The 20959-nt window shown below is 43.3% G+C and overlaps 1 protein-coding gene across 4 annotated transcripts in view; it reads left to right on the plus strand.

Moving 5' to 3' along the window:
• Positions 1-20959, plus strand: part of LOC127660706 (protein quaking-like) — a 130755-nt gene that overhangs the window by 84491 nt on the left and 25305 nt on the right. For all 4 annotated transcript variants that reach the window (XM_052151081.1, XM_052151084.1, XM_052151082.1 and 1 more), the window contains exon 4: positions 6783-6926. In XM_052151081.1, coding sequence (XP_052007041.1) covers positions 6783-6926 — 144 coding nt within the window. The remainder of the gene's footprint in view (positions 1-6782; positions 6927-20959) is intronic.

Here is a 20959-nt window from a genome sequence, read left to right on the forward strand (position 1 = left end):
ACTGGACACAGCAACGAAAGGGCTGGGTCTGCCTCCTCCCAGGGCAGCGCTTGCAGGTGCGCTTGCAGGTTCACTTCCTGATCTCGGAATGGTGTGGTAGGAACCTTGGGCACATAGCCCGGTCACGGTCTTAGGATCACAGACGTATCTGCCGGACCGAACTCCAGGCAAGTGTCGCTGACAGAGAACGCTTGCAGGTCCCCGACCCTCTTGATAGAGGTGACCGCGCGATCAGCAGGGCCGTCTTAAGAGAGAGGGCCCTGAGTCCAACTGATTCGAGCAGCTTGAAGGGAGGTCTCTGGAGTCCTGCCAAGACTACCGAGAGATCCCAGGAGGGAACTAGGCCTGGCCGGGAGGGATTCAACCTCCGGGCGCTCTCAGGAACCTGAGGATCAGGTGCGTGCTTACCCAAAGACTTGCCGTCTACAGGATCGTGGTGGGTGGCGATAGCGGCAACATACACCTTGAGGGTGGACGGGGACAGCCTCCTGTCCAGCCTCTCCTGTAGGAACAGAAGCACTGACCTAATCGTGCGTCTCTGCGGGTCTTCGGCTCGGGAAGAACACCAATCTGCGAACAAGCGCCACTTTAGGGTGTAAAGGTGCCTGGTAGAGGGGGCTCTGGCTTGGTTGATTGTATTCACAACGGTCGCCGGTAAGCCGGCTAGCTCTTCCGCGTCCCGTCCAGGGACCAGACGTGGAGGTTCCAGAGGTCTGGGCGCGGGTGCCAGAGCGTGCCCAGTCCCTGAGAGAGGAGGTCCTTTCTCAGGGGAATCCGCCAGGGAGGAGCTGTCGCGAGGAGCCTGAGTTCCGAGAACCAAGTCCGAGTGGGCCAGTAGGGGGCCACCAACGTGACTTGCTCCTCGTCCTCCCTGACCTTGCACAGCACCGGTGCAAGAAGGCTCACTGGGGGAAATGCGTACTTGCGCAGCCCCGAGGGCCAGCTGTGTGCCAGCGCGTCTGTCCCGAGGGGAGCCTCTGTTGTGGCGTACCAGAGCGGGCAGTGGGAGGTTTCCTGGGCGGCGAACAGGTCTACCTGGGCCTTGCCAAACCGTTCCCAAATCAGCTGGACCGACTGGGGGTGAAGCCTCCACTCCCCGCCGGGCAGGCGTTGTCGTGATAGCGCATCCGCTACGACGTTGAGCTTGCCGGGGATGTGAGTGGCACGCAGCGACTTGAGTCTCCATAGGAGGAGACGGCAGGCGAATTGTGACGTGGCGGGAGCGTACGCCGCCTTGGCGATTTATTTACGCCACCACCGTGGTGCTGTCCGATCTCACGAGGACATGTTTGTCCCGAACTAACAGGAGGAACTTCCTGAGAGCAAGATGGACGGTCAACAACTCCAGGCAATTGATGTGCCAACGCAGCGGGGCCCCTTTCCAACGGCCCGCTGCTGCGTGCCCGCTGCACGTGGCACCCCACCCGGACCGGGAGGCGTCGGTTGTGACCAGAACGCGTCGGGACACCTGCTGCAGGGGCACTCCTGCCCGTAGAAAGCAGAGGTCTGTCCAGGGTCGGAGTGTTTTGAGGCAGGCGGGGGTGATCCTTACCCGATGCGTGCCGTGGTGCCATGCTTGTCTCGGGACTCGAGTCTGGAGCCAGTGCTGGAGTGGTCTCATATGCATCAACCCCAACGGCGCGACCGCCGCGGAGGACGCCATATGCCCCAGGAGCCTCTGGAAAAGTTTTAAAGGGACCACTGTGCCTGGCTTGCTGTCATTGAGACTGCGTCTAACTCCAACCCGAGAAAAGAGATGCTCTGAACCGGAGTGAGCCTGCTCTTTTCCCAGTTGACCTGAAGCCCCAAGCGGCTGAGGTGCCAGAGCACCTGGTCTCTGTGTGTGCATAGTAACTCTCGAGAGTGTGCTAGGATGAGCCAGTCGTCGAGGTAGTTGAGAATGCGGATGCCGGCTACTCGTAGCGGGGCAAGGGCCGCCTCTGCGACTTTCGTGAAGATGCGAGGGGACAGAGACAGGCCGAAGGGGAGGACTTTGTACTGAAACGCCTGGCCGTCGAACGCGAACCGTAAGAAGGGTCGGTGTCGTGGCAGAATTGAGACGTGGAAGTACGTGTCCTTCAGGTCTACCGCTGCGAACCAATCTAGATGCTGAACACCAGCCAGAATATTTCTCTGCGTGAGCATTTTGAACGGGAGTTTTAACAAGGCCCGATTGAAAACTTGCAAGTCCAGGATTGGTCGTAAGCCACCGCCTTTCTTGGGTACAATGAAGTAAGGGCTGTAGAAACCCTTCCTCATTTCGGTTGGAGGGACGGGCTGTACCGTGCCCTTGGCTAAGAGGGTTGCGATTTCCGTGCGCAGGGAACTGGCATGCTCGCCTTGTACTGCAGAAAAGCGGACGCCCCTGAAGGGGGGCAGGAGCCGGGCAAACTGAATTGTGTAACCGAGTCGAATGGTCCGGTGCAGCCAGCGTGATGCGTTGGGAAGCGAAAGTCACGCTTCCCAGCTCTGCGCTAGGGGCACCAAAAGGACGAGTGTTTTGGACGTACCCGGCGGGGCCTCGCAGCGGGGCGGAACAGGTAATGCAGCGTCGGGCGGCTTCGTTGCGGCCTGAGGCTGAGGTGCTGAGAATAGACTCAAAGCACTTACCTTGCTCCGCGTGCCCGGCAGGAGGCGGATCTTGACTGAGGAGGAGGTCTGATGTTGGCGTCCTCTGGACTCGTCTGAACCGGCCGGCCGGGGGACAGTCGTGGGCAGGCGGAAGGCGGGATCGCCGCGTCCTGTGTACCGGGACTGTTGTGATCTGAAAGCACATTGTCGTGAAAACAGCATTTGCGGGCCAGGTGACCCAGAGGCAAAGGAAATAGCTCTTTTATTGAGAATGTGGGTACCACAGCCCCCGTCATTCTCCTCCCGGCCCTCCACCGGGGGACGGAGTGGTCTTACCACCTCCGGAGCTAACATCTTCGGCACTGGGTCAGCTGTCTCAGGAACGCTTGGGAGCCTTCCGGGTCCTGGAGGGGGTTCGTGAGACAGGGGGCGTGTGCCGCCTGCGGAGTGCTCGACGCTGGGGCTGAGAGCTGGGCCCGGGTTGAGGCGGAGCAGGGGCTGGTTTTCTTGCAGGGGGATGCCCTCGGCGGGCAGACGGGGCAGGGCCCGTAGCGGCAGGTCTGCGGCGGGGCATGATGTGCGAAATGGCCTCCGTCTGCTTCTTCACCGCGGAGAACTGTTGGGCGAAGTCCTCGACGGTGTCACCGAAAAGGCCAATCTGGGAGACAGGTGCGTCCAGGAAGCAGTTCTTGTCAGCCTCACGCATCTCGACCAGGTTGAGCCAAAGATGGCATTCCTGGACCACTAGGGTGGCCATCGTCTGTCCGAGTGCGTGCGCTGTGGCCTTCGTCGCTCTCAGGGCGAGGTCGGTCGCTGAGCGCAGTTCCTGCAGCACATCAGGATCAGGTCCACCCCCGTGCATGTTTCTGAGAGCTTTGGCCTGGTGGACTTGCAGGAGGGCCATCGCATGCAGGGCGGAGGCAGCGCGTCCAGCCGTAGTGTAGGCCTTCGCGTTGAGTGAGGATGTTGTCCTACAGGGCTTGGATGGGAGTACGGGGCGACCCCACCAGGAGGTAGGGCTACCGGGGCATAGATGATGCGCAACTGCCCTATCGACCTGGGGAATCGCGTCGTACCCGTGGCGCTCTCCGCCCTCGAGGGTGGAGAGAGTGGAGCGGGTGGCACCTAGACGAGCGGAGAGCGGGGCTCTCCACGTAGACGTCAGCTCATCATGCACCTCCGGGAAGAAAGGGACCGGGGGGATGCGAGGCCGCGAACGGCGCGCTGCCCCAGGAACCAATCATCCAACCGAGAAGGCTGTGGGGAGGATGGAGGGTTCCAATCCAACCCCACGCTCAAGGCGGCCCGGGCAAGGATGTCGGACATCTGAGCGTCGGCCTCTGCCGGGGCCTGCTGGCCCGAAGGCGGCAGTCCAGGGGAGTCCTCGGCATCAGACACCGCACTCTCCGATGCAGCAGCGAGCTCATCTGCTTCGGACTCGGGAGGATAGACAGCCAGGCCATGAGGCGAGCTGCTATCGCCGCGAGCGTGGACGGAGACCAGTGAGCGTGTCGGGGAATGGGAGGTTCGAGGGGGGGTTACCCGGCGAAACTGCACCCGCTGCCGCCCCCAAATCGCCCACAGAGCCAACCGCACCGTCCTCAATCCCGTGGGAAGACTTGCTTTCTGTTGAAAGCAAGCCGCGACCGCAACGTGGTCATGGTCATGTTCTCGCAGTGAGAACATGAACCATCCACAAACGCCGCCTCGGTGTGATCGCGGCCCAAACACACGAGACAGCACCTGTGGCCGTCTGAAGCGGAGAGCACTCTACCGCATCCAGGAACAACACAGGGGTGGAAAGGCATCTTGAAAAAAACGCGTCCTTAAAAGGACGTTCAACGCCGCTGTGTTTGCTCTTTTAGAGGAAATTACTCTTATAGTAAAAACTCTTTTAATACACAGTGTGTGTGTGTATGTGTCTGCGCTGTCGAAGCGCTCAGGGGCAACAATGCACGCCGTGCAATGAGAAGGAGAAAGCCGCTGTTGTGCGCCATCAAGATCCAACAGCATGCAGATCGTCAGAGGAAAACAGGAACGTTTGAGTGGTGTGTAACTCGCAGCAAACTGCAGACAAGACCATCGGCTCCGAAGAAATTTTCTTACTAAACTTCCATATTTGCCCCTCTTAAATACCCATATGTCCGGGGGCGGGGTATGCAAATACTGACTGCCAACTCCCATTGGCCCTTTTCAATAGGTCAGAGGTGAATATCGGCGCTCAAGAGAGACCCCTAGTGTCGCTTCTCCGACACAACGTGGAGAGAGCAACAGAAGGGGAATCTGGGTTACTTTTCATCTAAGTTACAATAATGAACAAACACAATCTGTTTTAACTAATAATGCACAAATTATTGTATTTTTCTTGTACATATTGAATACATCATTCAAACATTCACAGTGTAGGTTGGAAAAATTATGTGAACCTCTAGGCTAATGACATCAACAAAAAAGCTAATTAGAGTCAAGATTTGGCAAACCTGGCATCCAATTAATGAAATTATATTATAAGTGTGGGTTAGAGCTACTTTGACTGATAAAAAACACTCAAACATGTTGAGTTTGCTATTCACAACAAGCATCTGCTGACGTGCACAAAATAGATTTCAGAAGAACTACATTTAAGAATTGTTGCTGGTTAGGGTTACACAGTTATCTAGAAGAGCTAAGATATCCATCTGTCCACAGTTAGACAAATTGTCTATAGTTTAAAATAATTTAGTACTGTTGCTACTCTCCTTAGAAGTGGCCATCCTGCCAAGATGACTCAAAGGGCACACCACTAGTGGGAAAATGTTTTGTGGGCTGATGAAACTAAGTTTGAATTGTTTGGGAAGGACATGCAGCAATATGTATGGCATAAAAAGAGCACTGCAAACCAACATGAAAACATCATCCCAACAGTGAAGCAGGGTGGAGGGAGCATCATGAGGGCTCCTTTGCTGTTTTGGGGCCTGGACCGCTTGCCATCATTGAGGGAAAAATTAATTCCCAAGTTTATCAAGATATCCTAGAGAATAATGTCAGGGTGGCTATGCACAAGCTGAAGCTCTTTAGAAGTTTGGGGGATGCTGTGGAATGACCTCAAAAGAGACCAGACATCCAGAATATGGCTGAGCTGAAGCAGTTCTGTAAGAAAGAATGGTCCAAAATTCCTTTTGAGCATTGTGCAGGTCTAATCCGCAGCTACCGGAATGTTTGGTTGAGGTTATTGCTGCCAAAGGAGGATCAACCAGTTATTAAATCCAAGAGTTCAGTTTCTCTTTTTTGAATGTTTAGTGGGAAGAGTTTGTTGAATGTTTAGTGGGATGTGTTCAATAAAGACATGAAATATTATAATTGTTTGTGGTTTGTTAGCTTAAGCACATTGTGTTTGTCTATACTTGTGACTTTGATGAAGATGAGTTCACATTTTATGACCATTTCATGCAGAAATCCAGCTAATTCCAAAGGGTTCACAAACTTTTTCTTGTCACTACTTTTCTATAAAAAAAAAAAATAATCGATTGACAGCCCTTGTTTTAAGTTTTTGAAGCTGCTGTTTATTTCTTCAGCAAAGCAGAAGCAAATAGATTGTAAAAAATTAAAGAAACATATTTAAGCGCAATAATAACATGATGAGTGGTGCTTCTGAAAATGACTAAAAATTCCAAACAGGTTTTTCAAGCACTCATATCTCCCCTGTCTTCCATCGTTTGAGAAAGCAGGTGGTCCCTCCCCAAACTCTGGGATGGGACATTGGTTGAGCCATAGGTTGACATGTCAGGCTATTCAAACAAAACAGTGTAATGTTTTGAAAGTGCCAGATTTTTTCACTCTCAGGAAATCAGCCTACAAATGACTCTCTGCACATTAAAATTGAATATAATAAAGTATAACACCAAAAAATGCAATAAAATATTCTCCAGCTTCTAGCACTCATTTCTGACTCATAGCAATGATCTAATTTTGATTTGTTGCTCATGCTATTATTGCATCTCTCTGGTAGCTGTGAAAGCCCTTGCCACTGTCTGTCTTAAGTCTGAGAGAACTGTTTACAAAGTTTTTTTTTTTTTGCATCTCACTGGATGACATACACATGGCATCCTGACTTCTGCTATGGTAGCAAGCAGCAGATCAAAGAATCAGTTTCTCGTTTTTATCTTTCACATCCTCTCCTGCTTTAAACTTCCTGTACATTTTAAAACTTTCCTCTGTCTCTCTTTATACAGGAAGAGCAAAATCGAGGCAAGCCCAATTGGGAGCATCTGAATGAAGACCTCCATGTGCTCATCACGGTGGAGGATGCCCAGAACCGCGCTGAGATCAAGCTGAAGCGTGCAGTGGAGGAGGTTAATAAACTACTTGTGCCTGCGGTGAGTGACATAGTTGTCCCTCTTGCACACTTCCTGTCTATTTAGTCTTTTTGTGCAACTCTACAGAATATCACACATCATGATCATAATAGTCTCTGATGTCAAATGTGTCAAAATGAAAGGAAGTGTTTTGAAATTACATTTCATAGGGTGTTTCTGCTCTTCTGAATCCACTATGAGCATTTTAGAGTCAACGTAGTATTTGTTATTATATTATTATGTAGTTAGGCAATTAGTTAATATTGGCCCAGTACCGTAGCAGATAAATTGGTCTTTGCAAATATTGGTAGGGGTTATATATTGGTAGGGGTTTGTGACAGGGCGGAGGGTGGGGCCGGGCCGTGATTATGCACACCCGGTCCCTTATCAGGCTAATTAAGCCTCCAAGAGGGATAAAGGCCTACTGCGGAAGGTGGTGCGATGAGAGAGAGAGAGATCGTTTACGGTCTGCTGACCATCATGTGTGTTTGTGTCGTTTGTTTAAGTTTCTCAATAAACTATTATTTATATCGTCAAGCCGGTTCTCGCCTCCTCCTTTCCCGTTTATTCCCTTTACATGGTTATATATAAAATATTTATATATTGATTGTTGATCGACACAAATATTTTATCAATATATTTTTAAGGCATTGATATATTAAAATTTTAATAAGAAGCATATTTTGCATGCTTTCCAATTCACTCAATTAGCCTTCTGTTTAATAGAGTGGCAGAATAGCATTGTGAGGACAAAAAAGGGTAAAATAACATTTACTGAAGCCGAGTCGCGGGTTGGAAAAACACCGCCATCACACACAGAGGATGAGCTGCTGCAGTGCAGCAAATGGTAGTCCAAAGTTAAGAAGGTTTTTGTACCTTACAAAGTGACGTTTATGAGTTTGCAGGTTAGTGTATGAAACTGGTGTAACTGCGCTAACTGAAAAATGGCAACGTTTATTATGCAATTTCTCTGTATGTAGCAACGAGCAGCCCTATTTATATCTGAAAAAAATTCTGATATAGGCTATATTTATAATCAAATGAAAATTCTAATGATTATCGATGCATGAAAAAGGCATGGATCCCAAGGCTAGTAACAGGTTCTGTTCACAACTTTTTTGTGTCTGGTATCTCACTGCATTGTTTAAATACTTTTATAATTTGCTATTTTCCTCCACTGTATCTTATAACTTAAAAGACCTTATTAGAGTATTTAGACGTGCAAATATTTTATAATCGCCAGCAGTTGACCTTTAAAATAAATTATCTCTGATTGCTTTGCTTGGCAATTTAAAACAGAACTTGATCATTTTAATTAGTTAGCAGCTGGAAATCAAGAAAAGATTACATATTATGTGTATTGCTCTATGGAGATTACTCTACCTTTACATGAACACACAGTAGTCTATGTTCCTTTATGTTTTTTTTGTTTTAGTTTTTTTTTATAAATATTGAACTATCAGGGCCAAAATTTCTTGTGTTCTCCCTCACTGGTGTTTTGGGCCATATGACCTTAAAAATTATGTCTTGTGATAAGGAAGTTAGTGCATTGAGGTCATGGGCATTGGATTATTCTAACTGTTGTAGACACATTCCATGGGACTGGGAGTCTGCTAACAACTGCAGCATGACCAGTGAGTACTACCTCTTGATTTCATTATACATGGGGCATTAATGAAGAACACAAGCTTAGACACTCACTGCATACTCTGTGCATGGAACATGTACAAGAGTACCATAAGAGGGCCTCATGGATGTAAACACTTCTTTTTGCAGCATACTACTTCAGATGTGGCTTCGTTTGCAGTGCAAAGACTGCTAGATAGGCTAATTAAGGTCTAAACAGAATTGAATTGGCGAATAACCCCTTGAGGGGTCACCGTGGTGGAAGCCTGTGACTGTACTAACTATGGTTATATGGTTAATTTTTGTATGGGCAGGCCTCATAATGACCAGCGTGGTGTACCAGATTGGAGAGTTTTTATCAACAACATTCAGGTCTTATGTTCCTAAATTATCTTAAGATTGTGCATGTAAACATGCTCAATGTGACTTTAAGATCCTCATGTCAAGTTACAGAATGAAAAGTACAGAAACCTGCCACCACAGAAAAAAGCTGATATTAATGCTACAGTTTTAATGCTATATTTATTTGTCATGGCAACTACCAACAGCTTCAATCAGCTCAGTGAGAAGGGTCACACCTCCCCAATCAGTGGACCTTCAGGCAGGGTCTCATAGTGGACAGCTATGGCTGCAATATAGACATAAAATGTAACCTGAGCCTCCACCTAAGACCAATTCCCTCACCCAGCAACCAACCCCCAGATGGCCCACTGAGAGGCTGCCCTGTCCTTATCAATCACAGCCCCACTGCTGCTGTGTACGATGTCCAACAGTGCACACCCACATCTTAAGGTAAAATCCATTAACACCTCTGTGTTTGCTTACAGGGACCTTTCTCGGACAAATAGATGGATGAAAGCATTTTTCCCTTTCTGTTTGTGCTAAGATAATAGCTGCTAGTGTTGTGCTCCAACTCCTTTATAGATCTCCATAATCCCTGCTGAAATTTGCATATTGATTGATAGCATCTCGTGGCATATGAGCTTCTCTACTTCTCCACATGTGGGTAGAGCAGGCTGTGCACTTTTGGGGCTTGTGGGTAATGTTATTTTTTCAATGGCATATATTGCAGGCTGTTCCCACAGTGAATGTTGTCACATAAAGGGTGGGTGTCAGTGCGTTACTTGCTCATTGGATTGATGGTCTACATTCCAGAGAAAGCATGCAACTTATGCACATTATACCTGGCACATCAGGAGTTGTCAGCTTGGCTTCTTAGTCAGCCCTCAGTCATCTATTTTAAATCATTATCATTGTCGGCATCACAACTGTTGCTCTCATCATCATAATCAGCAGCACTGGCAGTTGTGGCAGCAGCCGGTGTGGTGCACGCTGGAAGCCAATGACCAGCAGGATGCTGCTAACGCAGTCAAATGCATTACCTTAACAATTGGATCTGATTGTGCTGATTGAGACAAGATCTCACCAGGCTCCCCTGAGCTCCTCTGACTCGCATACATACAGGAAGAAAAGTTTGTTTCCAGACTACCGGCAGCAAATCCAGAGTGAGTCTTTGTGTTCATAAATCAATGTTTAATAAGTCACAAATGGTGCTATCCTAATGTTTGAAGTGCAAAGGGAGAGGAATATTTTTCTTCACTGTTCCGGGTGTTTTAAGTGTCAAATACATACTTGGCATGTTGCAGTAGCCCAGAAGCAGAGGATCTGAGCTCATAGCCAAAACGCTGAGCGTTTATTCCCAAGGAACTGAGGAGTGAGACTAAGCCAGCAACTAGAGGGTTACCATTGTGCTCATAACATAGCGAGTAACAAGTTGCCCTAGAAGGGTCTATCTCTCTTAACTGGTCACATGTAAGCTGGCAGGTTATAGATACTTCCTGTCAAAGAAGGAAGCCCCTCGTATCTGCATACGAAGGGAGTGATTTTTCACGCAAATAAGTGCAAATTGAAAGTTCCTTAAAGTTTTTCTAAGCAAATGAAAGCTCTTAACCTCCCACATGTCACTGATGATTCATATTCTTGGAAAAAACAGACGTCTCTTGTCAGCTTGCTCTGGGTATTTTCAGCTACGCTAAGCTGAGAAGACACATAACTTCAGCACCAAATTACATGCACACCCCGGAGAAAGCTAATTTCAGAAAGTATTTTAGAGTTTTTATTTAGAACATAAGCCGGTAGGCAGCATCTAAAACCTGTGGTGAGGTAAAGCTCTCACTGCTATCTGTTAGCTCCCGCTATCCTCACTCTGTCTCCCCACCCTGTGTTAGCGGTAGCTAGGCCTAAATGGTCATTGCTTAAGGGACTACTTTAATTAAAATCCTGTCTGTCAGCTGCCCTGCCGTGGCTCCCAGCCTGAAGCCATGACAGATAGAGGCAGCTCTAATTGTCAGGGCCGGAGATAAAGTGAAATTTGAAATTGGGTGTGGAGGGGCCACTACCGCGCAACACACACATACACACACAAACCTCCCCTCTTTGCCCCATGTGGTTGGCCAGCTGTGCCAGCAGTGGTGTTGGAGAGGAGGGGAAGTTAAGAAAACAGTGAGGGCCAGCAGGGGCCCAACCTCCCTACAGCCCAGTATGACTCAGATTAGAGCAGCCTGTCAGTCAAGACTCCCTGCTTGGGCTGAGATAGTTTATGTGCATCCCTGAGCGTTAGCATTTGTTGTCTGCTGAGGAGTCTGGCGTTTTATGTGATGCTGTGCTTGCTAAATTTTAAGGATTTGAACAACCCTTAAACTGAGTCCTAATCAATTTTTTGCGACAATACAGAAATAGAAACCTATCTCATCCCTTGTTGCAGCTGGTTAAGACAAGGTGTAACCATTACTTTTTAGCACGTAGAGATTTGGGAGTGGCCTCTTTTGTCCCTGGCCAGTAAACTTCTCCTAGCGACCACCTTGAATTGTCGTAGCACACACCCTGCACCATCGATTTTTTTTTCAGAAGATTATTTAATTACTGTCCAATCATGCTCCATCCCTTTTCTCTCACCTTCTCACATACTTTATCCACATGGCAATTTTTTCAAATTTTCAATCACCAGTTTCTTCCGTCACCCGCTGGCACATATGCTCATGATGGTATTTTAAATCCCACAGATTGCGAGCAGCTGCTGGGAGAAGTGATATCTGGGTGGGGTACACACAAGTTTAGTTTGGGGATTCCCGTGACGTTCTCAGCAAGTGTTAGTCACATGTTACTGAGCCTCTGCCTGCATGATTACCCATAAAAACCTTCACATCTCAATGAGAATGTCAGAGTACATGTAAAAGGTGCATTATGGGTGAGCAGAGCCGGTGTAGCTGTTTGTGCTGGTGTTTTTTTTATTTTTAGGAAGGTAGCAGAATGAAGGGCCCAGTGGTTTGTGGGAGTTCCCATCTGTTCCCTCTACGGCACAATAGACTCCCTCTTGCATGACATGTTTTTCTGCCTCTCGCTGTTTCTCAGAGTGCTCAACACAGGCGGAGGAGAGAGAGAGAGAGAGAGAGGGAGAGGTTGAATAGAGCCCATTCCTCTCACTTGGTGGAAATTCAGCCTCTTTGTGTGTGTGTGTAGCTTGTGACTATCTTTCTCTAAATAAGACATGTTGTGCTAATTTGCATGCATCCACATTTGGATATCCAGAAATCATTGCACGTTCTTCTGTATCTTTGTGCAGTTCTGCAGGTGTAAATACCACTATCTTTTGTATGTCGACGGGTAAAGATCCTTGTGTTGGTGTTGTGTAGTGTGAATGGCTGGGAGACTGCTCTCTGGTCACATGATGGAGTAGTCATCCATGTCTTTGAGGCTGAGAGAGCATCAAAAGGCTCTTTGTTTACCACTGGAGGGTGGAAATCCTAAGCAAGGCACTTTGGCCCTGCAGGGCTGAATAATGTGCCCAGTGGGGCTCAGTCCCCTTCCACTCCTCTGATAGAGTTCAGCATCTTTTCACTTGTTCTCTCATTCTGTTCTGTTCTCTGTGTGTGTCCCTCCCTCTGTCTCTCATGATGTTATTGAGTAACACTTTGTTTTGGAGCAGTGTTGGTACAGTTTGGTTGCAGGAGAGGGAATAAAGCTAGTTGGGGTTCATGGGTGCATTGCCGTGGCAACTTACTGAGAGGCCCCATCCTCAAAGGAGGGCACAGGGTCATGTGACTGTACTACAGAGGGGCTTAAATTGTCAACCCACCATCCCACTTTCACCTCTTTCATTTTTTTTTTCAAGAACAAGCTCACTCATTCATAGGCCCCAACAGAATCTGTAGACTTTTGCATTTTTTGCCTTGATTTTGAGGGAAAATCTGCAGAGAGGATTTAAATATGGTAAATCCTAAAAAAGAGCTAAAAGTACTACACTCTTATTGGTACTGTAGCTAAAAGCACAGTCAAATTGGCCAAAAGATTTAAAGTTGAAATATGTAATTTCTACGCCCCTAATGTCACCAAATGGAATTCCTAACAGATTTCCTGAACACTCCCCACATCTGCCATTGGTCAAACTAACATACAGTCCCGCCCCCAAACTCACATTATCGCTTGAGCCATTGTCACATGTCAGGCTGGTAGGAATGCTCAAAGTAATGATTTGATTTTACAAAAGACAGGTGTTCCTGCGAAAGACTTCTTGGTTTTTTAGGTGCAGATTCCATGTGGGCCTGCTCATTTTTTTTCTCAACACCTTTGTCTCTCTCTGTGCTCCCTCTCTTTCTCCCTCTGTCCCTACTTTCCCTGGAATTGCACAGTAATCTGTCAGTAAATAGAGGGATAGTGTAAAGATGTAGACTCCATGGCTGTTCAGAAATGAATCCAGCTTCTCTGCTTTGCCGAGCTCCAATAGAACAGCTGCTGTCCCCCGGGCACCACTGAAACAAAATGTCAGCGTGTACATTTTGTCAGCAAACGTCACTTTCCCGAACGCTACACTTAGTCTTTAATGCACTGCTTGACTTTACCAATGCTTGGTGGCCTTTTCTCCTGAGAACACGTCAAAATCTCTTGCATGTTGTCATCTCCGGAGGGTTTTCTTTTCGGTGTCTAACATCCCTTCGGTGCTGCAAGGATAAAGAACGAATATTATATAATATGATTGTTGATCATGAAAAGGGCATGCGAAGGATTGACTTTCTTAATTCTCTGGTTTGATTCTCGGGACTTCCTTCAGGCCAATGTCAACAGAGACCACACAGAAAGTGATTTAAATGAAGATATTTTGTGAAGACTGCCTTTGAAATGGTGCACTATTGGAACGTTTCTCAAAACCTATTTTATTTCTCAAGAGGCTTTATGGAGATTTCGGTTATGTTTCATTTTCATATCAACTTTTTACTCGGCTGTTTCTCGTAAAAATTCCTTATGCAGAATTTTTGACGTGCTCAAGGAGTATGGAGTATTGTTGACTTAGAATTCTTGACATAGAATAAGAGTATAGAGGAATTTGATAATAATGTTCATATTGAGTTCATAGAGTGCATATTGAAAAATTGCACTTTTAATTGGAGACTTTAGTATCTTGGAAAATGTGAGCACAGTTTGAGACATTGCTGAGATCTCTCCTAAAACTGTATAGGAGATACAGTACATGTGAGATCACTGGGATGTTTTGCTTAGGAGAAAATCTGAGAAGACATGTACAAAAATATGCAAAAGGTTTTCATTTAAATCTCAATTTAATCTCATTGCTGTCTTGTAGAAACAAATGAGATTTTAAAGTGATCTCATTTCTGAGTTTTCTTTCCTTCAGGCTGTCCCTCAAATGGTTCAGGTTGGTTCATTACTCCTGTAGTGTACCAGTTCATTAGCCAGCGGTTCTGATTGGTCTTAAAAATACTCTTCATTCAGGCGAAAAGATAGTCCCTCTTATGCTGATATTTTGAATTCGCTTGCAGCCTGAAGATGAATAATACAAGAACACATGCATTTTTAAAGGCCAAAATTACTCAAATCTGTTTTTCAGACAGTCTGGGACAGATGTGAGCGCTCTGTAGGATCCGCGCTGCTGGTGAGCAAGTAAATTCTATGTGATGTTCAGGAGCACTTTTACTCGCTCTCGCTCTCTCTCTTTTTCAATTCCCCCGTCATGTTTTTGAGTTTGTGACCAGCCTTTTTGTTGCAGTCCTCATTTTTTTGGGATGTTGTGAGAGATCAAAGCTCCCTTTTGGACAAAGATAAGAGGCCCTGTACTGTTATTGAGAGGTGGCTAGTTGCAGAGTTACTGAGTAAGAATTTGTTTGTGTCTCTTTGAAAAGAAAAGTGTGTGTGTGGGCTGTGTGGTATAAAAAAGTTGTATTGTACTAGAAGTTAACAATGCTACAGTACCAGAGTTTTTGCTACAATACTACTGTATTGTACAATAGAGCAATGCAATGCAGTTCAGGTGGTGTGACATGAAGCGTGAAAGCAAGGTTAAAGTTCAGGGGTGTAAAAATATATTGGTGCATGATTTGAGAATGAAGATCAGGAACTCTTTCTATGTATGAAGCCCATATGGTAACACTTTACAATGAGGTTCCATTTGTTAACATTAGTTTAACAATATGAATTAACATGAACTAGCAATGAACAATACTTATTAAGCATTTATCTTAGTTAATGTTAAATTCAGCTTATAGTAATATATTTCTCAAATCAAAAGTTGTATTTGTTACATTAGTTAATGCACTGTGAACTAACAATGAACAATAGTATTTTTATTAACTAACATTAACAATGATGACTAATCACTATAAAACATATACTATTAATTGTTTGTTCATGATATCTGCATTAACTAATGTTAACCAATAGAACGTTATTGTGAGGTGTTACAAGCCTATATTTATAATGCATTATAAAGGCATTATGATGCATCAGTAATGTCTCATAATACACCCTATAATATGTTATAACTTCTCATAAATAATTGTAAACACAATTATGATACATTAAAATACTTACCTATTCATGCATATACCTCAGAGTCTAATGTAATATATATTTGTAGTATGCATAATAGGTATGTTTTAAGTAAAGAGACAAAAGCGATGTCTTCTTATAAACATCCATAATATATTTTTAAGTGGTGATAAGACATTACAAGTCATGCTGGAAGTTATATACATTGGACATGTACAAAATACAAAATAACACACATTCCATGTACATTTTGAGATATTACGAAAAACACGCAACAATATATCAGAAACTCTCTCTCTCACACGAAAAAAAAATATGTATGTTGATCACTCATGTAGCCAATCTTCTTGGGTGTAAACACAAAGCTTTTTGATTGATCTACTTAGCCCTATCACCTAACGATTACAGCCCCATTGACTCCCTGTGCCAATGCATTGATGAAGTTAACAGTTGGATGTTCCAAAACTTTCTTCAGTTAAACAAAGACAAAACTGAAGTCATTGTCTTTGGAAACAAAGATGACGTTCTCAAGGTGAATGCATACCTTGACGCTAGGGGTCAAACAACTAAAAATCAAGTCAGGAATCTTGGTGTGTCTCTAGAGTCAGATCTTGGTTTCAGTAGTCATGTCAAAGCAATAACTAAATCAGCATAATATCATCTGAAAAATATTGCAAGAATTAGATGCTTTGTTTCCAGTCAAGACCTAGAGAAACTTGTGCATGCTTTCATCACCAGCAGGGTGGATTATTGTAATGGACTCCTCACTGGCCTTCCCAAAAAGACCATAAGACAGTTGCAGCTCATACAGAACGCTGCTGCCAGGATTCTGAGCAGAACCAGAAAATATGAACATATCACACCAGTCCTCAGGTCTTTACACTGGCTCCCAGTTACATTTAGATTTGATTTTAAAACATTATTACTGGTATATAAATCACTCAATGGGCTAGGACCTCAATATATTGCAGATATGCTCACTGAATATAAACCCAACAGATCACTCAGATCATTAGGATCACATCAGCTAGAAATACCAATGGTTCACTCTAAGCAAGGAGAGTCTGCTTTTAGCTATTACGCCAGCCGCAGCTGGAACCAGCTTCCAGAAGAGATCAGATGTGCTCCTACAGTAGTCACATTCAAATCCAGACTCAAAACACATCTGTTTAGCTGTGCATTTACTGAATGAGCACTGTGCCACTGTGTGTCCGACTGTTTGTACTGTATTTTATTTTATTCTAAACTGTTTCAATTATTCTTATTTTTTTATTCTTATTTTAATCTCTTCTATGTAAAGCACTTTGAATTACCATTGTGTATGAAATGTGCTAAATAAATAAACTTGCCTTGCCTTGCCTTGCCTTGCCTTGCCTTGATTGTTTACTCTAAACAGCAATTATCCGATTAACTTTATTAACTTCTGCTGCTAAAATTGGATGTTGCTTGTGTTATAATACATCATACTGTAAAGTTTAACTATGAATAAGGGAAGTCTTATAATGTTTTATAACTGTAATTATAATTATTTATAAGAAGTTCTAACTTATTATGAGGTGTATTATGAGACATTATGTATTCAGTATAATGCATTTACAATGTGTTATAAAAATGGGCTTCATAGAATGTGTTACCAGAAAGGAAACATTATCTTTTATAATGACAATAATAACGGCCATGCTAGATTATGTATGCACTCTTGCAACAGACGTTGAGCATATGAGACTGGGGACAATAGAGTGCATATTACTATACATTAATAAAGTTCATGCTGCCGAGTTCAGCTTTTTGTGGCAATATTCATATTGGTTTGATTTATTTGAGCAAAGTGAGTTCATTGTTGTTATTTTCTTTCTCAATTACAATATATTGGATTTATATTCTAGAATTTTTTGACAGTACATTTGGAAGTGCTGTTGAAAATATGCTGAGATAAATGCATTTAAGATAATCAGTTTTTGATGCGTTTCAAACGGCATTAATAGAAAGATAATTGTTATTAATTCTGTGACCCTGCTTGATTTAATGATCTGCCTCTACATGACATAACATTCTTGATTACATCTGTATTAATTAATAACTTAGTAGATGTTATCACGCATATTCAACAGTGAACTTACCTACCATCTTTTTGTATTAGAGACCATTTGCTGGAATGGTACCAAAGCCAAATTTTTGGTATAAAGCCAACCCTACGATAAAGTAAGTCTTAGTTAGTCTTAGTCTCTCTCTCTCTCTCTCTCTCTCTCTCTCTGTATGTGTCTCTGTGTTTGCCATCTCCTCAGTTCAAAGCCAGTTTGATGTATGAGAATTCCTCCTCCTCCTCCTAATTGCACCTCTTTAATTCCAATGAGCAGGATGCCTACACACTGACAGCTCATCTCTGACACAACCCGAATTACTCGCCAGTTTTGTGTGCTTGTCTGGAAACGTCATGTCTGTTTCAGCTCTGTGTGTGTGTGTGTGTGTGTGTATGTGTATGTGTATGTGTGCATGCCACCTTGCATCGATGCCACTATAAAATCTCTGCTCTAGCAGTGTCTTGCTGTTCTAAACTGGCGGGCACAATGGCTCAGGTCATTTCTGGCTTGCCATACGGTCCCTTTATATGTTCTCTGATAATTCTGAAAGGGGCCATATTCTTCAGTTTTATAGCTTTTTATTTTCTTGTCTTGAAGTCCACTTGTAATGTTAGCCAATGTTTCTAACACCGAAAACAGTTGTAATTTTGTTTTTCCATTTAAACCCATATGCTGATCCTTAAAATGAACAGGCTTGGAATAGTTCACCCAAATATGACATTTCTCTCATCATTTACTCACCCTCCTGCCATCCCAGATGTGTATGACTTTATTTGTTCTGCAGAACACAAACAAAGCTTTTTGAAGAATATCTCAGCTCTGTAGGTTCATACAATGCAAGTGAATGGTGACCAGAACTTTGAAGGTCCAAAAATCACATTAAGGCAGCATAAAAGTAATCCATAAAACTCCAGTGGTTTAATCCATATCTTCAGAAGTGATAATTTAAGTGTGGGTGAGAAACATATCAATATTGAAGCTTTTACTATTAATCTATATTCTTTCACATTTTGAAAAGGAAATTTATTGTTAATTTAATTCATTTTGGGTGAACTATCCCTTTAAATGTTTTGCTGATGTACCTTTAAGAGTTCCATATGAGCATGACCTCTATTATTATTGGCTCATTACTTTGTATGTAAAATGAGTAGGGATGGGAGTCTTCAAGCACTGGTCAATTCTTTTAGTACTTTTGAGTACTAAATAATCATAGTCATTCATAGTTATATAAATATCTTTAACTATGAACAATGCAATGTTGTATATCTACTGTCTTTGCATCATTTTACAGAACTGTTAAATGGTACTGAACATCATGAAAGTCAATTCAGTTCCAGTATTATTTAAAAAATGGAATCGTGGTGGCATGATGTGATGCTCTCATTTTAAATTCCCTGTATGTAACAACTGTTTCAGAAATTATCAGCTTGATGAAATGTTTTCATGTTTGTTCTTACAAGCGATTTGTTCTTTCAGCCGATTATTTAAAATGCAAATTATAAATAAGAGATGTAATTATTTTGGCTATTTTAACACTTGATATAAGACAGGTTATATCTTTTCCTACCTTTATTATGTGCTTCCAAATTATGCAAACAGGATGAAGTGAATTACCATTCTTGTTTGTCTTAATTTACTATGGAACCAGATTGCGCGCATGTGTGAACCGAGAGCTGTGTCTTTTTTTTCCTCTTCGGTGCTCCTTATACATCCTGTCGGCTTTGTGTGTAACTGTTGTTTATGGGCCTTGGAACAGTCTTCATTAGTATGCGTACGGACACACATATGCACATATTTGGCATCAGGGACACTTGCGCTACTTCCCTCTCTCAAAGCCAATTAACATGAAATCTCATGTGCGGTGAACTCTTAATACTGTAAGCTTGGTCACATACTGACTTTCCAAATGTAAACGTACAAGCATACATATACAGCTCTCTCGGGTCATTGTAACCCTGAGTCTTTTCTCTCACATCCAGGAAAGGCTGCTTCCCTGCCTCTTACAGAAATAACCTGCTGTCTAATTTTAACCTGCATGTGTTGAGACAAAGAAAAGAGCCTGTGCACTTTGTGCTCATTTATGTATGTGGCTAAATTTACCTGGTGGATTTAGCGGAGGCTGCAGAAGTATAATTGATGTGTTCACAGTGCAATTTTAAGTTCTAGCTGTAATGACACCATCAAAAAGTTACCATTGTATTACCATATTTTTTAAACATAGGACCATGGTAATGTCATATTTTTTTGCTTAATGTTTGTGCAATAGGATTTTTTTAGATTATGTATGTACTATGGGGATATGCACCCCGGAGTGCCATTTAAAAGCCATGGTATGTGAATTTTATATTAATTGAGTTAAACTATGGTATTCTTTGAAGTACATTGTGGTACCATGGTTAATAAGTATGGTAATCATTCAGTGGCTATATATCATAACCATGGTATTATAGGGATAGTACACCCAAAAATGAAAAATTCATTCATTATTTACTCAGCCTCTTGTTATTCTAAATCTAAACCAATATTACTTTCTTTTTTGGTACATGTAACATGCACCATGTTAAAACCATGTAAAATATATATATATGTATATGTTATGTGTTATTCTTTAAAGTACCTTGTAGTACCACATAAACACCATGGTACATGAATATGGTAATTATTCAGTATCATGGTATTTATCAAAAGTACCATAGTATTAACTTGGTTTTGGGGTGTGTTACTCTGGTCATTACATGTTTGTTTTTTGGACAGTACCATCATTTTTTAGATATGTAGAAGAATATTCATTGGTTTTCATGGGAGTACCCTGTCAATACTTTAATGTTCATTCAGTACCATGGTGTATTTCAAAGTATCATGTTATTTACATGCTTTTCTGGACATTTACCATGGTTGTACCATATTTTTGGACATGTATTACAATGGTATCACAATATTCTAGATACGTTCCATGGTATTCATTGAAGTTCATTGGAGTAATATGTAAATGCAATGGTACATAGATACAGTATAGTAATAATTAAGTACCATGTTTTACTGTATATAAGTGTACCATGGTTTCATGATCTGATACTATCTCTTTTTTGTGGCAGTATATGATGTTCTAAGTTAATTTATTTCTCTTTTAAAAAGTGCTTCTCATACCCAGTTGGCCAATTACAAGAGGTACCTCAAGTAGGCTCAACATAAATATTGGATTAAGCTGTAATTACTCTCATAAAGCAGGTTTAATCTCCCCATGGCTGTAAGAAGTGGGCATGCGAGTGTGTGTTAAAGCAAAAAGGAAATGTGTGTGTGTTTTCTCTGATTGTCTTTGGGTCTCCATTGGGATGGATGCTCTGTCCGCAGCTGCAAAAGTGTCAATCTTAACTTTTTTGGTTTCGCTCTGGCTGTGGTACAGCACAACAGGCCAAACACTGATGGTGTTTAAATGCACAATTTGTAGAAGAAGCGTTTATAGAAGAAGCCTTTATTTTTTGTCACACATTATACAATTTGAACATATAC

The sequence above is a fragment of the Xyrauchen texanus genome, chromosome 20 (assembly GCF_025860055.1).
Source record: "Xyrauchen texanus isolate HMW12.3.18 chromosome 20, RBS_HiC_50CHRs, whole genome shotgun sequence".
In the NCBI taxonomy this organism is placed as follows: domain Eukaryota; kingdom Metazoa; phylum Chordata; class Actinopteri; order Cypriniformes; family Catostomidae; genus Xyrauchen; species Xyrauchen texanus.